Below are 22,186 nucleotides of genomic sequence, written 5' to 3'. Positions count from 1 at the left end.
TCTCCTCAGCCAGACCACTGTCTCTGCCTCTATCCAGCAGGGAGTGGTGAGGCCTGACAACCTTGGGTGCTTGATGGAGGCTGGGGGGTGTTCACTCAATTCCAGCCCCGCCCCTGATTGATGTTACTGACAGAACAGAACAACTTTGTGGGAATTTGTTTCTGTCCCTGCTAAATTCCTCTGCAGAAGAGAAGCTGTTTTGAGTTCCCAGAACTTGTGCCTCAGGCCCTGTCTTTACTCCTGCAGGTTTGTATTGGTAGCAGGGTCAGCTCTAGCCTCCTGCCTTCCTTTGTCTATAGGCTGATGATCCCCTGAGGGCCAGGTGCGTCTTAGGCTCAGTAAAGTGGTCCTCTGGGTCAGTCCTTTCCTGGGAATTTCCCGGCTCTGAGCATGCGTTTTCTAGTCCCCATGCTCCACCCAGGCTGGTACCACTACAGGCAAACCCTTTACTCACGAGGCCTGTGTTTCAGTCCCACATGTGTTCCGCGGTGGTTGCCATCTGAGAAGATGCCTGGCCTCCTCTGGTTGCCCAGGGAGATAGGGGTTGTGGCTTTGGAATATCCGGGGGTGGGCTGTATTGTTGCCAAAAATGGCTGCTGCTCTGTACCTCAGCGCACTGCCGCTCTGGTGTGGTTCCAACTCAGCCGACTGTCATCTCCTCACTCCTGTGCCACAGAATCAGCACTGACCAGCTGCAGTTTAGGCCCTGTCCACACTCCTTGAGAAATCACCCAAGAATCTGGACTCCTGGGGGACAGGCCTCCAGACCTCAGAGTGAGAGTGGAGGAGAGTGCTGGGAGCTCAGAATTGCAGGTCGAATCACCACTCATTGATACCAAATGAGCAAATAAACAGACAAAAAGGCTACCAGAGACACAAGCCCACAGATGCACAAACAATCAGAAACACATAGACATACGGATAACAACAAAAATAACTACAATAAAAATAATGATAATCATATAATAATTGAGGGAAAAAAGGGTAAAAAACATACAAACAAAATGAACAAACAAAAAACCCTCTAGAAATCTGATGTTAGCATTCTCAGATACCATAGGAATGGAAGAAGAGGAAGAGCGAAGTGAGAAAAAAAAGGTGGTGTTCATAAAAATGTTAAAAAAGAAGAAATAATTAAAAATAGAAAAAATAAAAATAAAAAAATGTAAAAAAAATAAAAATAAAGATAATTCCTCCAAGAAAATGATAAGAAAAGAAAAAAAAAGGCACCAACCACAAAAATATTATTCTTGTATATATGTAGAAATATACATCTATATATATGACGTAGGGATCGCCTTTTGTAGGAATATATTTATAATGCAATATACTTTCTGGACACTAGGTGGTGCTGTGAGAGGTTCCCAGGCTTATACCTGATTCACAGTTTATACTGTTACCACGGTAACCACCCTACCTGGCCTGATCACCATTTTGGAGTTTCTGTAAAAGTTTTTTTACCTAATTTTTGTGCAACCTCAGCTGCTCTGTTCCAGCCAGCCCTCTTATCTGACCTCCCAACTCAGTGCAGGAGTCCATGTTTCACAAATCTTTCCACTCTGCTCCCATATTCTCCTGCAAACTGGCAACTGCAATCGGCTGTGGGGGAGGGTGCTGGCTGCTGCCGGGTTGCTGCCATTGCAGCTGCAGCACAGAAACCTTATACTCAGTTTTGTGGCTCAGAGTGTCACTTTTGAGTCTGGAATTTTGAGTTCAGCCACCCACCAGTTCGCTGCGCTGCCTCAACTACCAGCCCGCACAAATATTCCCCACCAGGAATGGTCCAGTCTGTTTAATCACTCCTGTTGTTCTGGGGGAAGGTGTCCACCATTTCGGACAATTCAAAATGTCTGTTTCCTGGGTGGGATCTCTCTCTTTCAATTTTCCATTGAGTTGCTAAGTTCCTTGTGATTCTGAGTGGCTCCCCTTTTGGGTACCAAACTCTGCTCAGGAATAAATTTTCGTCAGTTGGGTTTTGCCAGGAATTGCAAACTACTGTCCTCTGTGAGGGAGGGTCCTGCTGGCCAGCATGGCCAAGCAGGGAAAATCTCTACAACAGAGTCCGTGGTTTTAAATTATACCTCATATACAGCAATCCGCCAATTTGCTGCGCATCTCCAGCTGTCTGTCCACACCAATAATCCACGCGGGGAAAAGATCCAGACTCCCCTTCCTCTCACCTGATGACTTGGGAGAGGTGGGCTACATGCCCGTCCTGTCTGCCATCATCCTTGTATCTCTTTTGTAAAGACTCTTGTGATGATATTTAGGACCCAAATAATCCATGATAATCTTCTCATCTCACAATCCTTGACTTAGTCTCATCTGCAGAGTCTAGTTTGCAATATTCCCAGATTTTGGTGATTAGGATGTAGATTATTGTTCTGTGACAATTACTAAGCCTTCATAACATGAAAAGCTTAGCCTAATCTCTCTGAAGTCATCTCCTAATCAAATAATCCACAAGTCTAAAAGTATAAGGAGAAGTGCTGCAATTGAGATTTTTGTGTTGGTTAGAAGTCTTGATTTTACAAAAAGAAAGTGTGAGTATAACGACTAACCAGGTCTTAGGTTGTCTTTTGACATTGCATCTATAGGGTTTGTAAATAATATTGGCTCTGGAGCAGCAAAAGAAATGAGTGAAGGTATCTATTGGTGGGAATAAACCAGGATGTTCTCACAAGTCGAAACAATCTAGGTTTAATCTCAGAGAAGCAAATCAGAAATAGTTATCCATTTTGATACACAGAAAACTATTCAGTGGTATTGTACTTTATTTGGAGATAGGAAATTGGCAAAATAAAGAGCTGGTGAGTCGTGGAAACCTGGAAAAAAGAGAGTCAAAAGCAATCATTTGCATTGTGTGTCTGAGCCCCACACTGAGGAGAAAATCTTGGCTAGACTTGACTTTTATGATTTTCTTGTTTAGTCCAGAAAGTAAAAGACTCTGCAGTTGTCTTAACTGAGAGATACTTTTAAAAATTAACTCGCTGTCTCAGCACCAATCATATTTCCAAAATAGCTTGTCCACCAAAGAAGATGTGCTGGTCCAGCTGATATAAGTGTTTAATTTGATACATTTAATTGAAAATCATAAATTGATATTTCCTTTATAGTCCATATTTCATTAATTTCAAGACTGTGAAGCAGATATTAAAAGAAAACACTAGTATATTCAATGTATATTACATTTAGGGTCTGAATTTGGAAGTATCAAAAAAAGTTTTTTGAAAATGGAGGAAATAGGTGTAGAATACTACTTGAGGGCTTAATTCATGAGATATGTTTTCTATACTCATGTAAGGTCAGACCAAGTTCCTATACACTGAAAAAATCAGATTTATATTCTGGAAAGGAAGAGGATCATATTTTGGAAATATGTAAAATTATATTTCCCAGGTTTCCCCCCAAATAGTTCTCTTTCATATCTCACCATGCTTTGGTGGGTGCTTCTTAGAAGACTCAAACTAAGATAATAGCCTTCCTTAGGAGACACGTGCTTTGTTTCATTAATCATCCATTTTGAAAGTGGCTTTATTGGTAGAAAATCCGAATGGTTTTGTCTGAAAACTTCCCAGTTTGTACCTAGAAATTATATTTTGAAGGAAAGGTGGATCCAGAATGGAGTATGTGGGAATGTGGAGCTGTGTCACTATCTGCCCTATAGCTCCACTGCTCATTTCTCTTCTAATTCCTTTGATTGTTTCTACTTAGATAAAGACATCATTTGGCCATACTGATCAAAACTTTGTTTGAAGAGTTGACTTTTCTTACCTTTGAATTTTCTTTCCAGAAGGAAGGTGGTAGCATCTGAACAGGCAGATGAGTCTTCAAAGTTCTAGGAGAAGGCATTTTGTTAGCCAGATCCAGACCTGGGAAATAAGGCCACACATTCAGCCACACATTTCTCATCATCTGCATGAACTCAGTATTATTGCTGTTGTCAATCATCTGGAAACAATTTGGCCAAATGATTGGACCTTTGCCTAAAATAATGGCCTACATGTCTGTTTACCTCTTTTTTCCCCCAAGATCGGTTATATTAGATCATAAAACAAGTTTCAAACAAAGCAGAAAAATCATAATTATTTGATGTATCTTCTCAGACAACAGTAGAAGTTAGTTACAAGAACTCTCAAATCCACATAAAGTAATGGAAATTAAACAAATTGCTGCTGAACAATACATGGGTCAATGATGAAATTTAGATAGAAATCAAAAGATTTTTCAAATTGTACAACAGTGATGACACCAGCTTCAAAAATCTTTGGGATTTTGCACACAGAAGCAGTGCTAAGAGAGACATTCCCAGCCTTAAATCTGTACATCAAGAAGTGAGAAAGATCACAAATAAAAAACCTAGTGTTGCACCTCAAGGAATTAGAAAAAGAAAAGCAAACAAAACCCAAAGCTGCCAGAAGAAAAGAAATAGCAAAGCTCATAGCTGAATTAAATGAAATTGAAACAAAAAACTAAAAATTAAAAAAGTACACAAGATCAATGAAACAAAAAGTTAGTTCTTTGAAAAGATAAACAAAATCAGTAGACCTCTAGCTGGATTAATGAGAAATGAAAGAGACAAGATTCAAATAAGCTCAATCAGAAGTGAAAAAGAAGACATTACAACTGATACCACAGAAACACAAAATATCATCTTTGACTACTATAAAGACTTCTATGCAGTTATCCTGTATAAGAAGACTAAATAGGGAAATTCAATCCCTTCTGGCTTATAAGGTCTCTGTGGAGAACTCTGCAGTTTGAATGATGGGGTTTCCTTTCTAAGTAACTTCCTGCTTTGTATTGAAGCTTTTAGGATTTCTTTATTCACTTTGATTTTGGCCAGCCTGTTGACTGTCTGCCTCGGTGATGTTCTATTTGCTACAAGTCTTCCAGGTGTGTTCAATGACCATCTCAAATTTGGATATCTGAATCTCTAGTGATACCAGGGAAGTTCTCATCAATTATTCTATCAAATTGGTTTTCCATGCTTTTTGCTTTTTCTTCTTCTCCCTCTGGGATACTGATTCTTATACTAGCTCATTTTGCTTACTTCCATATTTCTCATAGTGATTGTTTATTCTTCTTTAATCTTTCACTACATTTTTTAACTGACTGGGGGTAATTTGGAAGCCTGTTTTCAAACACTGAAATTATTTTAATTGCTTAGCCTAGAAAGTTGTTAAAATTTTAAAATTCCTAAAATGACTTTTTCATTTAAGTTCCGTTATAGCTTTTCTTACGTTATCTATCTCTTTAGATAATTTTTCCATTCTTATTTCAGGCAAATTCTACCACACCTACAAATAAGAACCAGCTCCTATTCTACTTAACATGACATGTTCCATAACATTGAGGATGGAATCCTCCCTAACTCATTCTACAAGGTCAGTATCACCTTGATACCAAAAGCCAGGAAAAAATGTAATGAAAACATAAAATTGCAGATTAATATCAACATCAACACTAGCAAAACAAATTCAAAAGTACATCACAAAGATAACTCATCATGATCAAGTGGATATCATTCCAGGGATGAAACTATGATGCAATACATGCAAATCTATAAATGTGATTCACCATATAAACAGAAGTAAAAACAAAGACCATATAATCATCTCAATAAGTACACAAAAAGCATTCAATAAAATCCAGCACTCGTTTGTGATGATAGAAGGCATAGAAGGAAAATACCTCAAAATAAAAAAGCCAAATGTGACAAACCCACAGCCAGTATCATGTTGAATGTGGAAAAGCTGAACACATTCCCCCACAAACTGGAACAAGACACTGTCATCACTCTTCTTCAACACAGTACTGGAAAGTCTAGCCAGAGCAATCAGGCAAGACAAAATAAAAAGAACATCAAATAATGAAAGAAGTGGTCAAATTATGCCTTTTTGTTTCTATGTAGAAAACCTTGAAGACTCAACCAAAAGACTCTTAGAATTGATAAATAAATTTAGTAATGTCTTAGGTTACAAAATCAATATATACAATTCAATAACATTTCTATATACTAACAACAATCAAGCTGAGAGTCAAATCAAGAACATAATACCATTTATAATAACTGTAAAGAAAATAAAATACTGAGGAATATACTTAATCATAGAAGTGAAAGATCTCTACAAGGGGAAGTACAAAACACTGAATAAGAGATCATAGATGACACAAGCAAATGGAAAAATGTACCATGTTCCTGGATTGGAAGAATCAACATTAAAAAAATATATATCTGTACTTCCCAAAGTGATTTACAGATTCACTGAAGTTTCCATCAAAATGTCAACATTATTTTTCATAGATCTAGAAAAATAAGTTCACATGGAACTAAAAAAGAGCCCAAATATCCAAAGAAATCCTAAGCAAAAAGAAGAAATCCTGAGGTATCACATTACCTGATTTCAAATTATACTACAAAGCTGTAGTAACCAAAAAGAAACGTACTGGGATAAAGGTAGACACATAGACCCATGGAACTAAATAGTGAACTCAGATACAAAACGATTTAGCTACAACCAGCTGACTTTTGACAATGTAGACAAAAACATGCACTTGGTATAGGACCACTTACTTGGTAAATGATTCTGGGAAAACTGAATAGAAACATGCAGAAGAATAACATTGGATTCCTATCTCTAACCATATATAAAAATTAACTCAAGACTTAAATGTTAGAAGTGAAACCATAAAAATTCTAGAAAAAAATGTAGGAAAAACTCTTCTAGCCATTGGGGCTAGGCAGAAAATTTATGAACAAGACTCCAGAAGAAAGTGCAGGAACAACAAAAATAAATAAATAGGGCTTAACTAAACTAAAAGGTTTCTCCATAGCAAAAACAATAATCAACAGAGTAAGTAGAAAACCTACAGACTGGGAGAAAATATTCACAAAGTCTACATCTGACAAAGGGCTTATTATCATAATTTACAAAGAACTCAAACAAACAAGTAATCAATAAACAAATAACCCCATCAAAATTTGGGAAAAGATAGGAACAGATTTTTCTCCAATGAAGATGGACAAGTGTCAAAAAAAAAAAAAAAAGAAAAAGAAAAAATTGTCAACATCTTTAATTATCAGGGAAATGCAAATTAACCCAGGGACTGTGCAGTACTTAGAAATGAGATATGCCAATTGAGGCATGCAGTGATCACAACAACCAGTGGTGGGAATATATGAGTGCCACTGGTTGTTCTTTGGTTTTTTACCAATCAAAATAATTCACCAAAGTTGGTTTTAGTTTCTGCTTTTTGTACAAATTATATCAGGTAGAACTGTGAAAAATATCGAGAATGAAACACATGATGCTTACAAAATCAAGTCAGGTAACATAACAGTAACATGTGTCATCAACTTTTTGTTTGCAAAGTGAACAACACCTACAGACATCATTCACACCCACTGAACATCTTGTTTGAATGCCTGTAGGTGTTGTTTACAGCCAAAAGGTTAAAGCTAAGTGAGATACCACTTTACCCCTCTCTGAATGGCCATTATTAATAAATAAAAAACAATAGATGTTGGTGCAGATGTGATGAAAGGGAATACTTTTATATTATTAGTGGGAATGTCAACTAGTAAATTACTATGTAAACAGTATGGCGATTTCTAAAAGAACTAAAAGTAGACCTATCATTTAATCCAGCAACCCCATGATTAAGTATCTACCTAAAGGAAAAGAAGTCATTCTATAAAAAGACATCTGCACCTGCATGTTTATCACAGCATAATTCACAATTGCAAAGATACGGAGCCAACCTAAGTGCTCACCAATTGATGAGTGGATAAAGAAAATATCTTTTGTGTGTGTATATATAAATGGATATATATATATATATATATATATAGAGAGAGAGAGAGAGAGAGAGGGAGAGGGAGAGGGAGAGGGAGAGAGAAGGAGAGAGATTATCAGGGTTAGAAAACAAAATACCACATATTCTCACTTACATATAAATGGAAGCTAAATGAGGGATATATATGATCCTAAAGTGGCATGATGTATATTGAAAAACTAAGATGGGGGGAGATGGGTAAATTGAAAGTCCTGACTTCCGCATGATATAATTCATCTATGTAACAAAAAATACTTGTATCCTGTAAATTTTTTGGAATAAAAAAAAATACAAAGAAACTTGCAGCTAGTTGAAATTAAATATAGTTAATCAAACACAAACCTTTATTCTACCCATATATGCCAGAAGTAGTTTAAAAAATAAATTTACAAAGTTCATTGAATAAAAGCAAGAAAACAACCAAGAGAATGACAATAAGATAAAGAAAGATGTAAAATTGTTCAGAAGAAAGGTAAAGAATGTCCAATATTAGTATAAATCACAGTCCCTGAAAAGTAAATAAAAATAGTAAATAGAACTAGTATTTAAACCTATAATCTGAAGGTTTCTAGGAAAAAACCCTTCATTTACTTCTGGAGTTATGGAGTTATCAGGGAAAGTTGATTTTTAATGATCAATTCTTAAACATAAAAATGTTTTTATGTTTTATGATAAGGAAAATAATTCTTAGGGCCTCCAGGTAAAAGATGAAATAAATCATAAAGTGAAAGGAGTTAAACTGGTTTCAGATTTCTGAAAAAAACAGCACAAAAAGCAAGAAAACACTGCAGTAGCATTTTAAAAAAACTTAAGGGAAAAATGTGTGAATGAAAGCTATGCTCAGGCAAGCTCTGCTTCAAGTATCAAAATAATAGATAAAAGTTTTAAATGTGCAAGAACTCAGAGAATATAGTATACATATGCCTTTCCTGAGCAATCTGCTAGGATAAATTTAGTTCAACCAAGGGATGAATTGAAAAATTTTATCAAAAAGACTAATGGTAAATATTTTACATTAAATAATACTAGAACTAAAAGTTAATGAAGGTGAAGGCCTGGATAGAAGGATAATGTGTAAACCTTATAGGTTCCAACAAAGTAGAAACAATATGAATGAAAAATTCACTTAGAGATAGATATCATAGAAAAGAACCAAATAAATTTCTGGAAGTGAAGAATTCACTGAATCAAATACTAAATACATTTGAAACTTTCAAAAAGACCAGATGATCCAGATGCAGTGGCTCATACCTGTAATCCCAGGAATCCCAGGAGGACGATTGGAGGCCAGGAGTTCAAGGTCAGACTGGGCAACATAAGTGAGATCCTGTCTTTAAAAAAATGAGAACACCTCCCCTCTAAATCCCCAACAGAGGCTCAGGCCTATAGCTCAGAGGCTAGGGTGCCAGCCACGTACACCAGAGCTGGTGGTTTCAAATCCAGCCCTGGCCTGCCAAACAAAGTAGTCCTAGTTACTTGGGAGGCTGAGACAAGAAGATCACTTAAGCCCAAGAGTTTGAGGTTGCTGTGAGCTATAACACCATGGCACTCTACCCAGGGCAACATAATGAGACTCTGTCTCAAAAAAAAAAAAAAAAAAATCTCCAATAGACTAGATTAAGTAGAAGAAAGAATCTCAGACTATGAAGCCCAGTCTTTTGAACTAACCCACTCAGAAAAAAAAAAAAAGAATAAAAAAGGAGCAAAGCCTACATGCATGACATATGGAATACCATAAAGCAATGAAATATTTGAATTTTTGGAGTTCAAGAAGTTAAAGAGAAAACAAAAGTGTTAGAGAAGCCATTTAACAAAATAATGGATGAAAACTTCTCAAGTCTAGGGAGAGATTTGGATATCTAGACACAGTGGGCCCAGAGATTGCCAAATGTATACAAAATGAAAAGATTTTCTCTTTGGCACATTATAGGAAAACTGTCATAAGTCATAGACAAAGACAAAGAGTGAATTCTAAAATAATCAAGAGAAAAGTGGCTATTCAATCATAAAGGTAGAATAACAGTAGATTTCTTAGCAGAAACCTTACAGACCAAGAGAGTATTGGATGATATATTCAAAGTGCTGAAAGAAAAAAAAACCCTGCATCCAAGGATATACTATATCTAGCACAGTTATCCTTTATAAATAGAGGAGAAATAAGTCTTTCCTGGACAAACAAAAGCTGAGAGAATTCATCACTTCACTAGTTCTATAAGAAAAACCTAAGGGAGTCTTATATCCAGAAGCGAAAGAGCACTATATACCATCACAAAAACACAAGAAAATATAAAAACCAGTTGAGGAGCAAATATGCAAACAACAAGGAGAAAGGACCCAAATGTTACCACTACAGAAAACCACCAAACCACAATGACAAAAAAAAAAAAAAAAAAGAAAGAAAAGAAAAAAGGAACAAATGATGTATGAAACAAACAGCAATCAATTAATAAAATGGCAGGAATAAGCCCTCACAGATTCATAAAAACCTTGAATGTAAACAGATTAAACTTTCCATTGAAAAGATATAGACTGCCTAAATGGATGAAGAAACACGATGCAACTTTATACTGCTTACAAGAAACTCATCTCACCTGTAAAGACATATATAGACAAAAAGTAAAGAGATGGATAAAGATATTCCATGAAAACAGAAACCAGACATGAGTAGGAATAGCTATCTTATATCAGATTAAATAGACTTTAAGTCAAAAGAAGTACAAAGAGACAACTAAGGTCATTACATAATGATAAAGGGATTAATTTTCAAACATATATGTACCCCACGACACCAGAACACCCAGATATATAAAGCAAATATTATTTGATTTAAAAGAAGAGGTAGACTCCAATAAATAATAGTCAAGGACTTCAACATCCCACTCTTAGCATTAGAAAGATCATCTAAACATAAAATTAACTGAGAAACATTGAATTTAAACTACACATTGGACCAAATGAACCTAGAAGACATTGACAAAACATTTCACCCAATAGCTGCAGGACATACATTCTTCTTAGTTGATGGAACATTCTTCAGTATAGACCATACGTTCGACCCCAAAACTCAACAAGTTAAAAAAAAAATTAAAATCATATCAAGCATGAACTCAGACCAAAATGTAATAATCAGAACTTTGAAACTATACAAACACATGAAAATTAAACATTTTCCTAATGACCAAGAAAGAAATTAAGGAGGAAATAAAAACTTTCTTTAAACAAATGAGAATTGACACATATCGCTCCTCTCGCGTCTTCTCAGCGGTCGCCGCCGCCTCTTCCTGCCTCGTCTCTGCTTCTGCTGCCGCCGCTCCAGTCGAATCCCAACCCCGGGCGAAGCGTTTTCTTATTTATTTCCGTTTTCTCGCCACTGCAGCCTCCTGACACCGTGATCCGGGCGGGCCCCGCAGAAATCTTATTCCCTCTCCGGCCTCACACTAGTATCGCATGGCCACTATCCAGAACCTCCAATCTTTCGACCCCTTTGCTGATGCAACTAAGGGTGACGACTTACTCCCGGCAGGGACTGAGGATCACATTCATGTAAGAATCCAGCAACGAAACGGCAGAAAGACACTGACTACTGTTCAGGGCATTGCAGATGATTATGACAAAAAGAAACTTGTGAAAGCTTTCAAAAAGAAATTTGCCTGTAATGGTACTGTGATTGAACATCCTGAATACGGAGAGGTTATTCCCCTGCAAGGTGACCAAAGAAAGAATATTTGCCAGTTTCTCTTGGAGGTTGGCGTCAAGGAGGAGCAGCTTAAGGTTAATGGATTCTAAAATGAACCTAAATACGTGGAGAATATCTTGAATAATTTTGTTCCCTAAACCCAGTTTGGCTGCCTTGTGAAATGATTCTCTGCAGTAAACGGACTTCTCATTTATTTAATCATTCAAACTTCCATTCACATCTGCATGATCACAGAAAAAATGGGGTATGTAGGCTAGTAACACATAAGAAAATTGCAGTGAGATGGTAACAAAACCCCGTATTCATCTTAACATGTTTCCAATGGAAAATATTTTGTTTTGAGTGTTTATTTGTTTATTGTTCAGTTTATTTTCATTTAATTAAAAGTTTTTGTTGTATTAAACCATGCATGTTGCAGCTTAACAATAAAAAAAAAAAACTGTGAATCTTTTTGTGAGCAGTTATGCTCCTAAATCTAAGTAAAATACACGTGTTTTATCTTTAAAAAAAAAAATTGACACATATCATACTGAAATCTATGAGATACAGAAAAGGCACTGCTAAGAAGAAAGTTTATTACAAAAAAGCACATACATCCAAAAAGTGGAAAGATTTCAAATAAACAATCCAAGGATACACCTCAAGGAACTGGAAAAGAAAGAACAAAACAAACCCAATATTAGTAGAAGGAAGGAAATAATAAAGATCAGAGCAGAACTAAATGAGATGGAGACTAAGAAAAAAATCAAAGAATCGATGAAATGAATAGTTCTAAATAGAAACAAAATCAATAAAGGATTTTCTATATTAACAAAGAAAAAAGAAGATCTAAATAAAATCAGAAATGAAAAAGGAGATTACAACTGATACCTATAGATACAAAACATAAAAAGAGACTATTATTAACAACTGCGCACTAGCAAACTGGAAAATCTAGAGGAAATGGATAAATTCCTGGACAAATACAATCTACCAAGAGTGAATTAAGAATAGAAAACTTGAATAAGCCACTAACAAGTAATGAGATCAAAGCAGTAATAAAGTCTCCCAACAAGGAAATGTTTAGGACTGAATGGTTTCACTGCTGAATTCTATCAAACTTTTAATAAGAAGTAACATTAGGGGTGGCACCTGTGGCTCAGTGAGTAGGGCTGGCCCCATAGTTCAAACCCGGCCTCAGCCAAACTGCAACAACAAACAAAATAGCTGGGCATTGTGGTGAGTGCCTGTAGTCCCAGCTACTCAGGAGGCTGAGGCAAGAGAATCACCTAAGCCCAAGAGCTGGAGGTTGCTGTGAGCTGTGATGCCACAGCACTCTACCTGGGGTGACAAAGTGAGACTCTGTCTCTAAAAAAAAAAAGAAGAAGAAGTAACATTAGTTCTCCTAAAACTATTACAAAAAACTGAAGATAAATAAATTCTCTCAAATTCATTCTACAAGGCCAACATTACCTGATTCCAAAACCAGACGAGAATGCAACAAAAACAGAATACCACAGGCTCATATCCCTCATAAACATAGATACAAAAATACTAGCAGATAGAATCTAATAGCATATAAAAAATATACCATTATCAAGTAGGATTTATTTCAGGGATGCAAATGTAGTTTGACATACATAAATCAATAAATGTGATATATTCTGTGATATATCAGAATGAAAGATAAAAACCTTATAATCATCACAAATACAAAAAAAGCTTTTGGTAAAATTCAGCATCCTTTCATAATAAAAACTCTCAACAAACTAGGCATAGAAAGAACATACCTCAGTGTAATACAGGTCACATATTATAAACCTACAGCTAACACCACACTGAATGGGGAAAGGAGGAAAGCTTTTCCTCGAATTGGAACAAGACAAGGATGTCCACTTCCACCATTTCTACTCAACACAGTACCGGAAGTCCTAACCAGAGCAATCAGACAAGAGAAATAAATAAAAGGCATCCATACTGGAAAAGAATAATTCAAATTGCTTTTCTTTGCTGATGATATGATGTTATATCAGAAAAACAAAGACTTCACCAGTAAACTCTTAGAACTGATTAATAAATTCAGTAATGTTGCAGAAGACAAAAGCAACATGCAAAAAATTAGTAGCATTTCTGTACAACAGTAATGAACCAGTGGAGAAAGAAATCAAGAAGGTAATCCCATTTACCAAAGCTATGAAAACAAAATAGCACACCTAGAAATAAATTTAGCCAAGGAGATAAAAGATCTCTACAAGGAAAACTCTACAACAATGATGAAAGAAATTGAAGAGGACACAAACAAATGGAAAGATATCTCACGCTCATGGATTGGAAGAAATAACAGCATTAAAATGATCATATTGCCCAAAGAAATCTACAGATTTAATGCAAGCCCTATCAAAATACTACTGTCTTATTGTGAAATAATAAATGGACACTGTTTTAAACTAAAAAAAAAAAGAATACTACCGTCTTTTTTTCACAGAATTATTAAAAAATCCTAAAATTTATATGGAACTAAAAAATATCCAAAACAGCAAAAGCAATCCTGAGCAATAAGAACAAAGCTGGAGGCATCACACTACCTATCTTCAAAATATATGATAAGGCTACAGTAACCAAAACAGCATGGTATTTGTATTTATGTAAAAACAGACACATAGAACAAGGGGAGAGAGTAGAAAATCCAGAAATAAATCTATGTCTTTATAGCCAGCTGATTTCAACAAAGATACCAAGAATGTACTTGGGGAAAGGACACTGTCTTCAATAAATTGTGCTGGGAAAATTGGATATTTATATGCAGAAGAATGAAACTAGACCCCTATCTTTCACTGTATAGAAAAATCAACTCAAGATGGATTAAAGACTTAAATGTAAGACCTAAAACTATAAAACTCCTAGAATAAAACATAGAAAAAACACTTTAGGACATTAGTCTAGGTAATGATTTTATGGCTAAGACCTCAAACACACAGACCAAAAAAACCCCAAAACAGACAAATGGGACCATAGTAAATGAAAAAGCCTTCTTCATAGCAAAGGAAACAAGAGAATGAAGAGAAAATCTGTTAAACGAGAGAAAATATTTAAAAACTATTCATTTGACAAGAGGCTAATGTCAAGAATATACAATAAACTCAAACAGTTAAACAGTAAAAAATAAACACAGTAAAACATTAAAAGGTGAGCAATAAGACATGACTAGGCATTTTGAAGAAGAAGACATACAAATGGCCAACAGGTATATGAAAAAATGTTCAACATCACTAATCAGGGAAATGCAAATGAAAACAACAGTGAGGCATCATTTTCCTCCAGTTATAATTGCTATTATTAAAAGATAAAATATACAAATGATGGTGTGAATGCAGAGAAGGGGAATATAAATTAGCATAACCACTATGAAAAACAATATGGAGATTTCACAGAGAACTAACAGTAGAACTATCATATGTTCTAGCAATCCCACTACTAAATGTTTATCCTGCAAAAGCCTGTTAGCTCCCAAAACCCCAGCCCCCTCCCCAGTAGATTCCAAGAAACAGCTTCAGAATGAGAAAGCACAGAAAGTCCCCAAGTTCCCGAAAACCCCCCTAGTTCCTGGTGAACAAAACAATGGACTCGAGCTGTGTTTCTCACACTGTAACCCTGCCCCGAGCTAACCGTCACACTCCGCTTCTGTACTTGCCTGCTTGCTTGCCATGCAGCACCAAAAAGGTATAAAAATCAGCCTGCTCCTCACTTCGGGGCCGTCTGCCTCTTTGCTCAGCGGTCCCCTGCACAGGTGTAATAAAATCACCATCTGACTATCCTAAGTGGGGCCCGAGTCTATCCTTACAGGCTGCTACAGATACAACAATCCAAAGAGAGAAAAACAGTATATCAAAGGTATACCTGCACTCCTATGTCTGTCACAGCAGTATACTCAATAGCCAAAATATGGAGTCAATGTAAGTGTCCATCACCGGACAAATGGATAAAGAAAATATGCAATATATACACAATGGAATACTACTTGGCCATAAAAAGAATAAATTATGTCATTGTGGCAACATGGATGGAACTAGAGGCCATTATGTTAAATAAAATCAGCCAGGCACAAAAAGAAACATGTGTGGAAGCTAAAAAGTTAATCTCATCAATGTAGAGAATAAAATGGTAGCTACTAGAGGATTGGAAAGGTCTGTGGGTGGAAAGAGGGATGGAAAGAGGTTGGTTAATGGGCAAAATGTATGGTTAGATAGAAGATATAAGTTCTAATGTTCAATGGTAGAATAGGGTGACTATGTTTAGCAACTGTGTATTATATATTTCAACATAGCTAGAAAAGAGGACTTGGAATGTTTCCAACACACCGAAATGTTAAATACTCAAGGTGATAGATACCCCACATGCCCTGAATTGATCATTATATATTCTATCTGTGTGACAGATACTCATGTGTACCTTGAAATATGTAAATATTATGTATAAATTTAAAAAATCCACAGCAGATGCAAAGAGAAATAGAAACACATTAATAATGGTATATTTTCACTTTCAGTGCAAAAACAGGTCTATGGGCAAAAAAAGAAAAGTTACAAAAGATTGAAACAACATAAATGACATATTAGATCTTTTGGGTAATAGAGATGATACTTACTTCTAAAGTGTACATAGAAAATTCACAAAAAGTCATCATATATTAAGGCACAAGTAAAATATCAGTAGATTTTCATAAAGTTGGAATTTTACAAACAATATTCTCTTATCACAATGCAATAAAACCTAAGGCTAAAATCTTAAAAGGCACTTCCATTGGGAAATTAAAGACATCTACTAAATATTTCAGGTGTAAAATTAGGAAAAAAATTTAAGATGTGGTAAAATGTAATGTAATGAAAATACTACATATCAAAATGAAATGCATTTTAGCTTAGTAATCACATAAAAATTTATAGCCCTAAACAAGCAATAAATAAAAGTAAGTGAATTACATTCCTGACTCAGAAACCATTTGACTAAATCCAACACTGATATATGACTTAAAACTCAGAAAAAACAAAGAATAAAGAGGACTTCTTCAGTCTGAGAAGGAGCATCATACTTAATTTTGGAAGACTCCATGCTTTTCTACTGAGATCAGGAACAAGCAAGGATGTTTGCTCTTGTGATTTCTATTCAGCATTGCACTGGGAGTCCTAGACAGTGCAATCATGCAAGAAAAAGAAATCACAGATATCAGGACAAGGCAAAGAAGAAGTACAATTTTTGTTATTTACAGAAGAGACCATCTTATGTAGAAAACCAATGGAATGTACAAGAAATCTAGTAGAACTAATAGCCATGTTGTAGGGTACATGGTTGAAGCCAAAAACAATTATATTTAAACATATTAGCAACAAGTAATCAAAATATAAAAATGCCATTTATAATACCATACAATAAAAAATGCTTAGGGTTAGATTTAACTAAAGATATGCCAGACTTAATATGAAAGCTATAAAACATTGCTGATGGAAATTTAAAAAGATCTAAGTAATTGGAGAGATAAACCACTTTCGTACATTAGAAAACTCAATTTTGTTAGGGTTTAATTATTCCCAAATGGATTTATAGATTCGGTACAAGCCCATATGAGCAGATTTTTGTTCATTTGCTTGTTTGTTTTGGTAGAAACTGGCAACTTGATTCTAAATTTATATGGAAATATAAAGATCTAAGAATAGCTAAAGCAAAAATAAGAAGGAAAGGTCGAGAGGACTTATACTGTGTAGTATACTACTTAATTTCAAAACTTATAATGCTACAGTAGTCAAAATTGTGTAGTCTGGCATAAAGATAGATACAAAATGGAAAAAAACATAATAGAAAATCCAGAATTACACCCATGCATATATGCTTAATTGATTTTGGCAAAGGGGTGGATGCTATTCAATGGGATAAAAGATAAACTTTTCAACAAATATTGCTGGAATAATCAGTGCAATAAATAACATGTTTCCCATATATATTAGGTATTACTATTTTACAAATGAAGAAATAGTAAGTTTGGAGATGCGAAATAACTTGCTCCAGGTCACCCAGATGAGAATTCAAACCCATGTTTAAAGCTGGACTGTTTGATTTTCAAGTCTATGCATTCTCACCATAAGGTTGTCTCCCACTGAGAAAACTATTTGTTACTGTTTACTTTATAAAAATATGTCTTTTATTTTCAACCTGATTACAAACTCTTCAAGGGTGTTAGGTCATGCATTTGTAAGCATTTGTTGATAATATAATTTAGCATTCCCCAGTAGACAGGTTATAGATAAAATATTTTTGAAGACAACATTGCATGAGCTAGTAGCACAGTGAGACCAGAATGTGGTCTTTACTGACTGGATGCTGTGTCCCCAGTCCTCATTCACTGTCTTATAAGCCAAACCCGCACACAGCAGTAGGGATGTGCTGTCTGATACGGCCACATCATACATCTTAGGAAAGGAATTTGGGACGCTTTTTACCCCAAGCTATTTTGACCTAAAACCCCTTCAAACCCCTTCCCAGTTCCATTTGACATTAATTTCTAAAAGGCAGATTGTGGAAGTGATTTTCCTTTCATATGAAAACTGACCTGAGTTGAGGGGAGGGGCCAGCGTCCACTCTATGAAAGGATGCCGGTCAAAGGTGTTGGCTCGCTGGCACTTCTGCAAATCCCCATCATTTTGGATCATGTCCACAATCTCTTGTGTCCAGGTTGTGCCTAGAAGTATTAGTTATACTCTATTCCAGGTATTTGTGACACAGTTTAATTCTATTTCCTGGATTATTTGTGTATTCAGTTAAATTCACATTTGCTCAGTGTTGAGCAGAATCCTCTCCCTTGGCCACTCCTCCACCTGCTACCAGCATGGGTAGGGATTCTGGCTGACACCAAGCGTAGGTGGGTAGGGCTTCAACTTACCACCCAGGGAGGGCAGGGTTCCTTTGTGTCAACCAGGATGGGAAGGGCCTCTATGTGCCACGCAGTGTGGGCAGGACCTCTTCTGTGCACACTGGTGGCCCTGTGCTCCTATGATGGCCCGCTTACTATCTGCTTTCTTGCAGCCCTGAGAGCTCAGCACAGGGAGGGACTCATCCTTTTGTTCTCTTTTCCCTCATACCTTTAGAGGCACAGGCCTTTAAGCCCAAGAAATGTAGCTTGATTGAATGAATATTGAATCAAATGAAAGCAGAGAGATATATAGATGAATTAGCCTTTGCACCTGCTCTAACAAGCTTATAATTTTGGAGGGGAGGGGTAAGATGTGACAGAGACTGCTTCTTGCATAGTTACTATTCACACCTCCCTTCTCTTTCAACTTAACAGAGTCTCGGTTTCTAGCTGGGCATGTGCCTGCTGGGCTTAAGGCTACATTTTCCAGTCTTTCTTGCAGCCAAATGGGGCCATGCCACTAAATTCAGGGAACTTGTCTTTAAAGGGAGAGAAAGTGACATTATTTCTTCCTTCATACCTCCTTGCTACTATTTTTTCTCACTGCAATCATTTCATTAAAAAAAAATTCAAGCCAGGCACAGTGGCTCACGCCAGTAATCCCAGCACTGTGGGAGGCTGAGAAGGGAAAATTCCTGAGGGAGCTCAGGAATTGCCTGAGCGAGAGTGAAACCCAACTCCTAAAAAAATTAAAAACCCAGCCGGCACCGCGGTGACCTCCTGTAATCCCAGCGGCTTCTAGAGGCTGAGGCAGTGTGATGCCTATAGCCCAAGTCCGAGGTTGCAGTGAGCTATGATGCCATTGCACTCTGCTCAGGGCATAGGGTGGGACTCTATAACAACAACAACAACAACAACAACGTAAAGAAATAAAAATAAAAAATAAGCAAGGAAATAAAAAAAATTCAAAATGTTAAGGGGGTAAAATGTTTTTGTTACCTGGATACCTTGTATAACGTTTAAGTTGGGGTGAGTTTTTACCTCTCACTCCATCCCATGCTGCCCCCTACTTGGATTCCAATGACCTTTACATCTCTTTGTGCCTGTGTGTGCCTGTCATTTAGCTCCCAAATACTAGAGAGCACATGTGGTGTTTATTTTTCCATTCCTGGATACTTTGTTTAGGATATGAGTCTCCAGTTCCATACATGTTGCTGCAAAAGACATTATTTTATTTATTTTGAGACAGAGTCTCACTCTATTACCCTTGGCTTGTGTGCCGTGGCATTATGGCTCACAGCAATCTCAAACTCTTGGGCTGAAGCGATTCTCTTGCCTCAGTCTCTCAAGTAGATGGGACTACAGGCACCCATCACAACGTCCAGCTATTTTTAGAGACAGGGGTTTTGCTCTTGTTCAGGCTGGTCTTAAACCCATGCACTCATGCAATCTACCCCCCTTGGCCTCCCAGAGTGGTAGGATTACAGATATGAGCCACCGCGTCAAGTCATTTTATTTTCTTCTATGGCTTAATCTACTCATGAATTTGCTGAGCTGTGACCCTCTATAATCCTGGTACTTTGGGAGGCTGAGGTGAGAAGATCACTTGGGACTGGAAGTTTGAGACCAGCCTGAGCAACACAGAGAGACCCTCCCTTTCTCTACAAAAAATAGAACAATTAGCCTGGCAAGGTGGCACACACCTGCAGTTCGAGATACTTGGGAGGCTGGGACAGGAGGATCAACTGAGCCCAGGAGTTTGAACTTGAAGTAAGATGTGTTCATGCTATTGCGCTTCAGCCTGGGCAACAGAGTGAAACCCTGTCTCAAAACACAAACAAAAAAGCAAAACTTGCTTCTCTTTGGACGTGCATGTGATGGAAGCAGTCATTGGACCATGAAATCAAAAGCCACACCTGAAGATGGTGGAGCAGAAAGAAAGAGCTCGGTTTGCTGATAATCAGCGCAACCACCACATCATCCCTGGACTACCAACCTTCAGATTCATTTTTCATTTGCTTTATTTTGGATTTTCCAACATTTGGATCCTAAATTGAATCCTAACTGATGTAGAAGAGGTGTGTAAACGAACATGTGGGTAAGTAAAAAGCTGGGCTGTCGGGGAGAGAGCTAATTGTCCACCAAATATCTAATTTCCTCTTTTCTAGTTTTGGGGTGTCTGTGGCTTGCAGCTAAGGTTGGTAGTACTAACAACTGATATGGGAGACATATACCCAGATAACTGAGAGATAAATGGTTCAAAGGAAGGGCTGTAAAGGAGTGCTAAGCGCCACAGCAGTTCAGAACAGGAGGGCTGACCGAATGCAGAGGGCTCAGCTGAGGAGGAATTCCTATAGCTAGGAATACCTATAGCTTTGCAATAATAGAATGTCCCCTTCATGTGAGGGTAGGGCTTGCCAGCTGTGGAACCTCATAAGCTAAGATAAAGGCAGCATATATCATGGTGGGAGGGAAGTAAGGCTCATAGCAAGTTGAGAGTTGGTGGGAGAGGTGGGGCGGGGGGACAATTTTGTATCTTTGGATGAAAGGCCTTGGGGTGGGTTCCATAATTTCCAGGGTGGGCTAAAACAAAATTTCTGCCCTGGGGAGATAGAGGTTTAAGTTCATATCTGAGCAAGAGAAGTGTCCAGTGCAAACTAGATGGAAAAAAGGAGTTTATTGAGAAATTAAAATCTGCTAACAACAAGCCCCTGCCCACATTAAGTCCTTTCCAGCAAATGCTGAGTGAGAGAGATGGGAATGAGGCTAAGGAGGAATTTGCAACCAGTGAGGACAGAAGCACATTTCACAGAACTGGGGAACGGACCTTTTCTGATATCTTTCTGGCTATGGACTGTCCATTGTCCTCTTGTTGAGTCAAGTGCCTAGTGACTTTCCTGAAATGGTTACAGCTTAAAGTTTATTACCTCACTTGGTCACACTGCTTGAAATTATTAACACAGCTGACCTAGGGGGATAGCTATTATTAATACACAGCTGACCCCACAGTCTTCCCTGGTGGGGATATTTCCTATTCATCTATCTACACAAGCCTGAAACAGCTTCCTAATTCTTGATTTCCCCACAGACCCATTATTTTCTAAGGCTTTGGTAAATGTCACCCCCTCCCCACTTTCCCAGATCCTCGCCTGCACCCTCACATAAGTTTTGGACCCAACTGTACCAGCACTTTTATACTGAGGTGAAAAGTACTCAGTGCCACGTCTGCCTCCTGCCACTAGGAGGAGCTTCTTTGAGGAAAGGATTGTGCTTAATTCCAGGGAGCTTATGGGTGAGAGCAGGGACTGGCTGGGTTGGCAGGATTTACTGTAAGAACTTCTATGCAGTCGGTCAGATTCTGTGCTCTTAAATCGCTTTGTAATTCATTCTGCCCTTTAGGGACTTGGGATTCTGTCTGCATCTTTATCAGGGACCCAAATAAATGGAGGATACTGGGCCCTAGGGAACTGCAGCCCATGAGCATGTCTGCTTTGCAAGGGCCAGCCCTGATGAAACCCTGCGTATTTTAAATTAGGAGGCTCCCTTCAGGTGTCAGTCTCTGCTAGCACTGGCTTGACGGACATGCTCTCATACCTACCTGCCTTTGCATAGGTTGCAATGAGGAGATCATCAGGTTTTGCTTGGAAATTCCAGATTTTGTCCCAATTATCACTTATCATCTTGGCCATGAGGATTCCATTCACTTCTCTGGTTTCCGGTTGTGGGTATTTTTCTTCCAGCTGTAGATCTTTCATGTTATCCAAGGACAT

The 22,186-nt window shown here is 37.4% G+C and overlaps 2 protein-coding genes across 2 annotated transcripts in view; one reads left to right on the top strand and one right to left on the bottom strand.

Annotated features, from left to right (window-relative positions):
* LOC128583862 (sulfotransferase 1C1) overlaps positions 1 to 22,186 on the bottom strand; it is a 34,513-nt gene extending 12,327 nt beyond the window's left edge. Inside the window, exons 1-3 of the mRNA XM_053588500.1 lie at positions 22,015 to 22,186; positions 18,117 to 18,245; positions 3,775 to 3,872 (exon numbers count right to left, since the gene is read on the bottom strand). Of these exons, the coding sequence (XP_053444475.1) occupies positions 3,775 to 3,872; positions 18,117 to 18,245; positions 22,015 to 22,186 (399 nt within the window). The remainder of the gene's footprint in view (positions 1 to 3,774; positions 3,873 to 18,116; positions 18,246 to 22,014) is intronic.
* Positions 11,118 to 12,016, top strand: LOC128583863 (eukaryotic translation initiation factor 1b-like). Its single transcript, XM_053588501.1, has one exon. The coding sequence runs from the start codon at positions 11,287 to 11,289 to the stop codon at positions 11,623 to 11,625; it is 339 nt and encodes a 112-aa protein (XP_053444476.1). The 5' UTR covers positions 11,118 to 11,286; the 3' UTR covers positions 11,626 to 12,016.

This window comes from Nycticebus coucang, chromosome 4, assembly GCF_027406575.1.
Source record: "Nycticebus coucang isolate mNycCou1 chromosome 4, mNycCou1.pri, whole genome shotgun sequence".
Taxonomy (NCBI): Eukaryota; Metazoa; Chordata; class Mammalia; order Primates; family Lorisidae; genus Nycticebus; species Nycticebus coucang.
This window is presented reverse-complemented; position numbering and strand designations above follow the sequence as displayed.

Bases quoted from the DNA above. Each gene is read 5' to 3' on its own strand.
- LOC128583863 (XM_053588501.1), top strand. From the start codon at position 11,287: ATGGCCACTATCCAGAACCTCCAATCTTTCGACCCCTTTGCTGATGCA.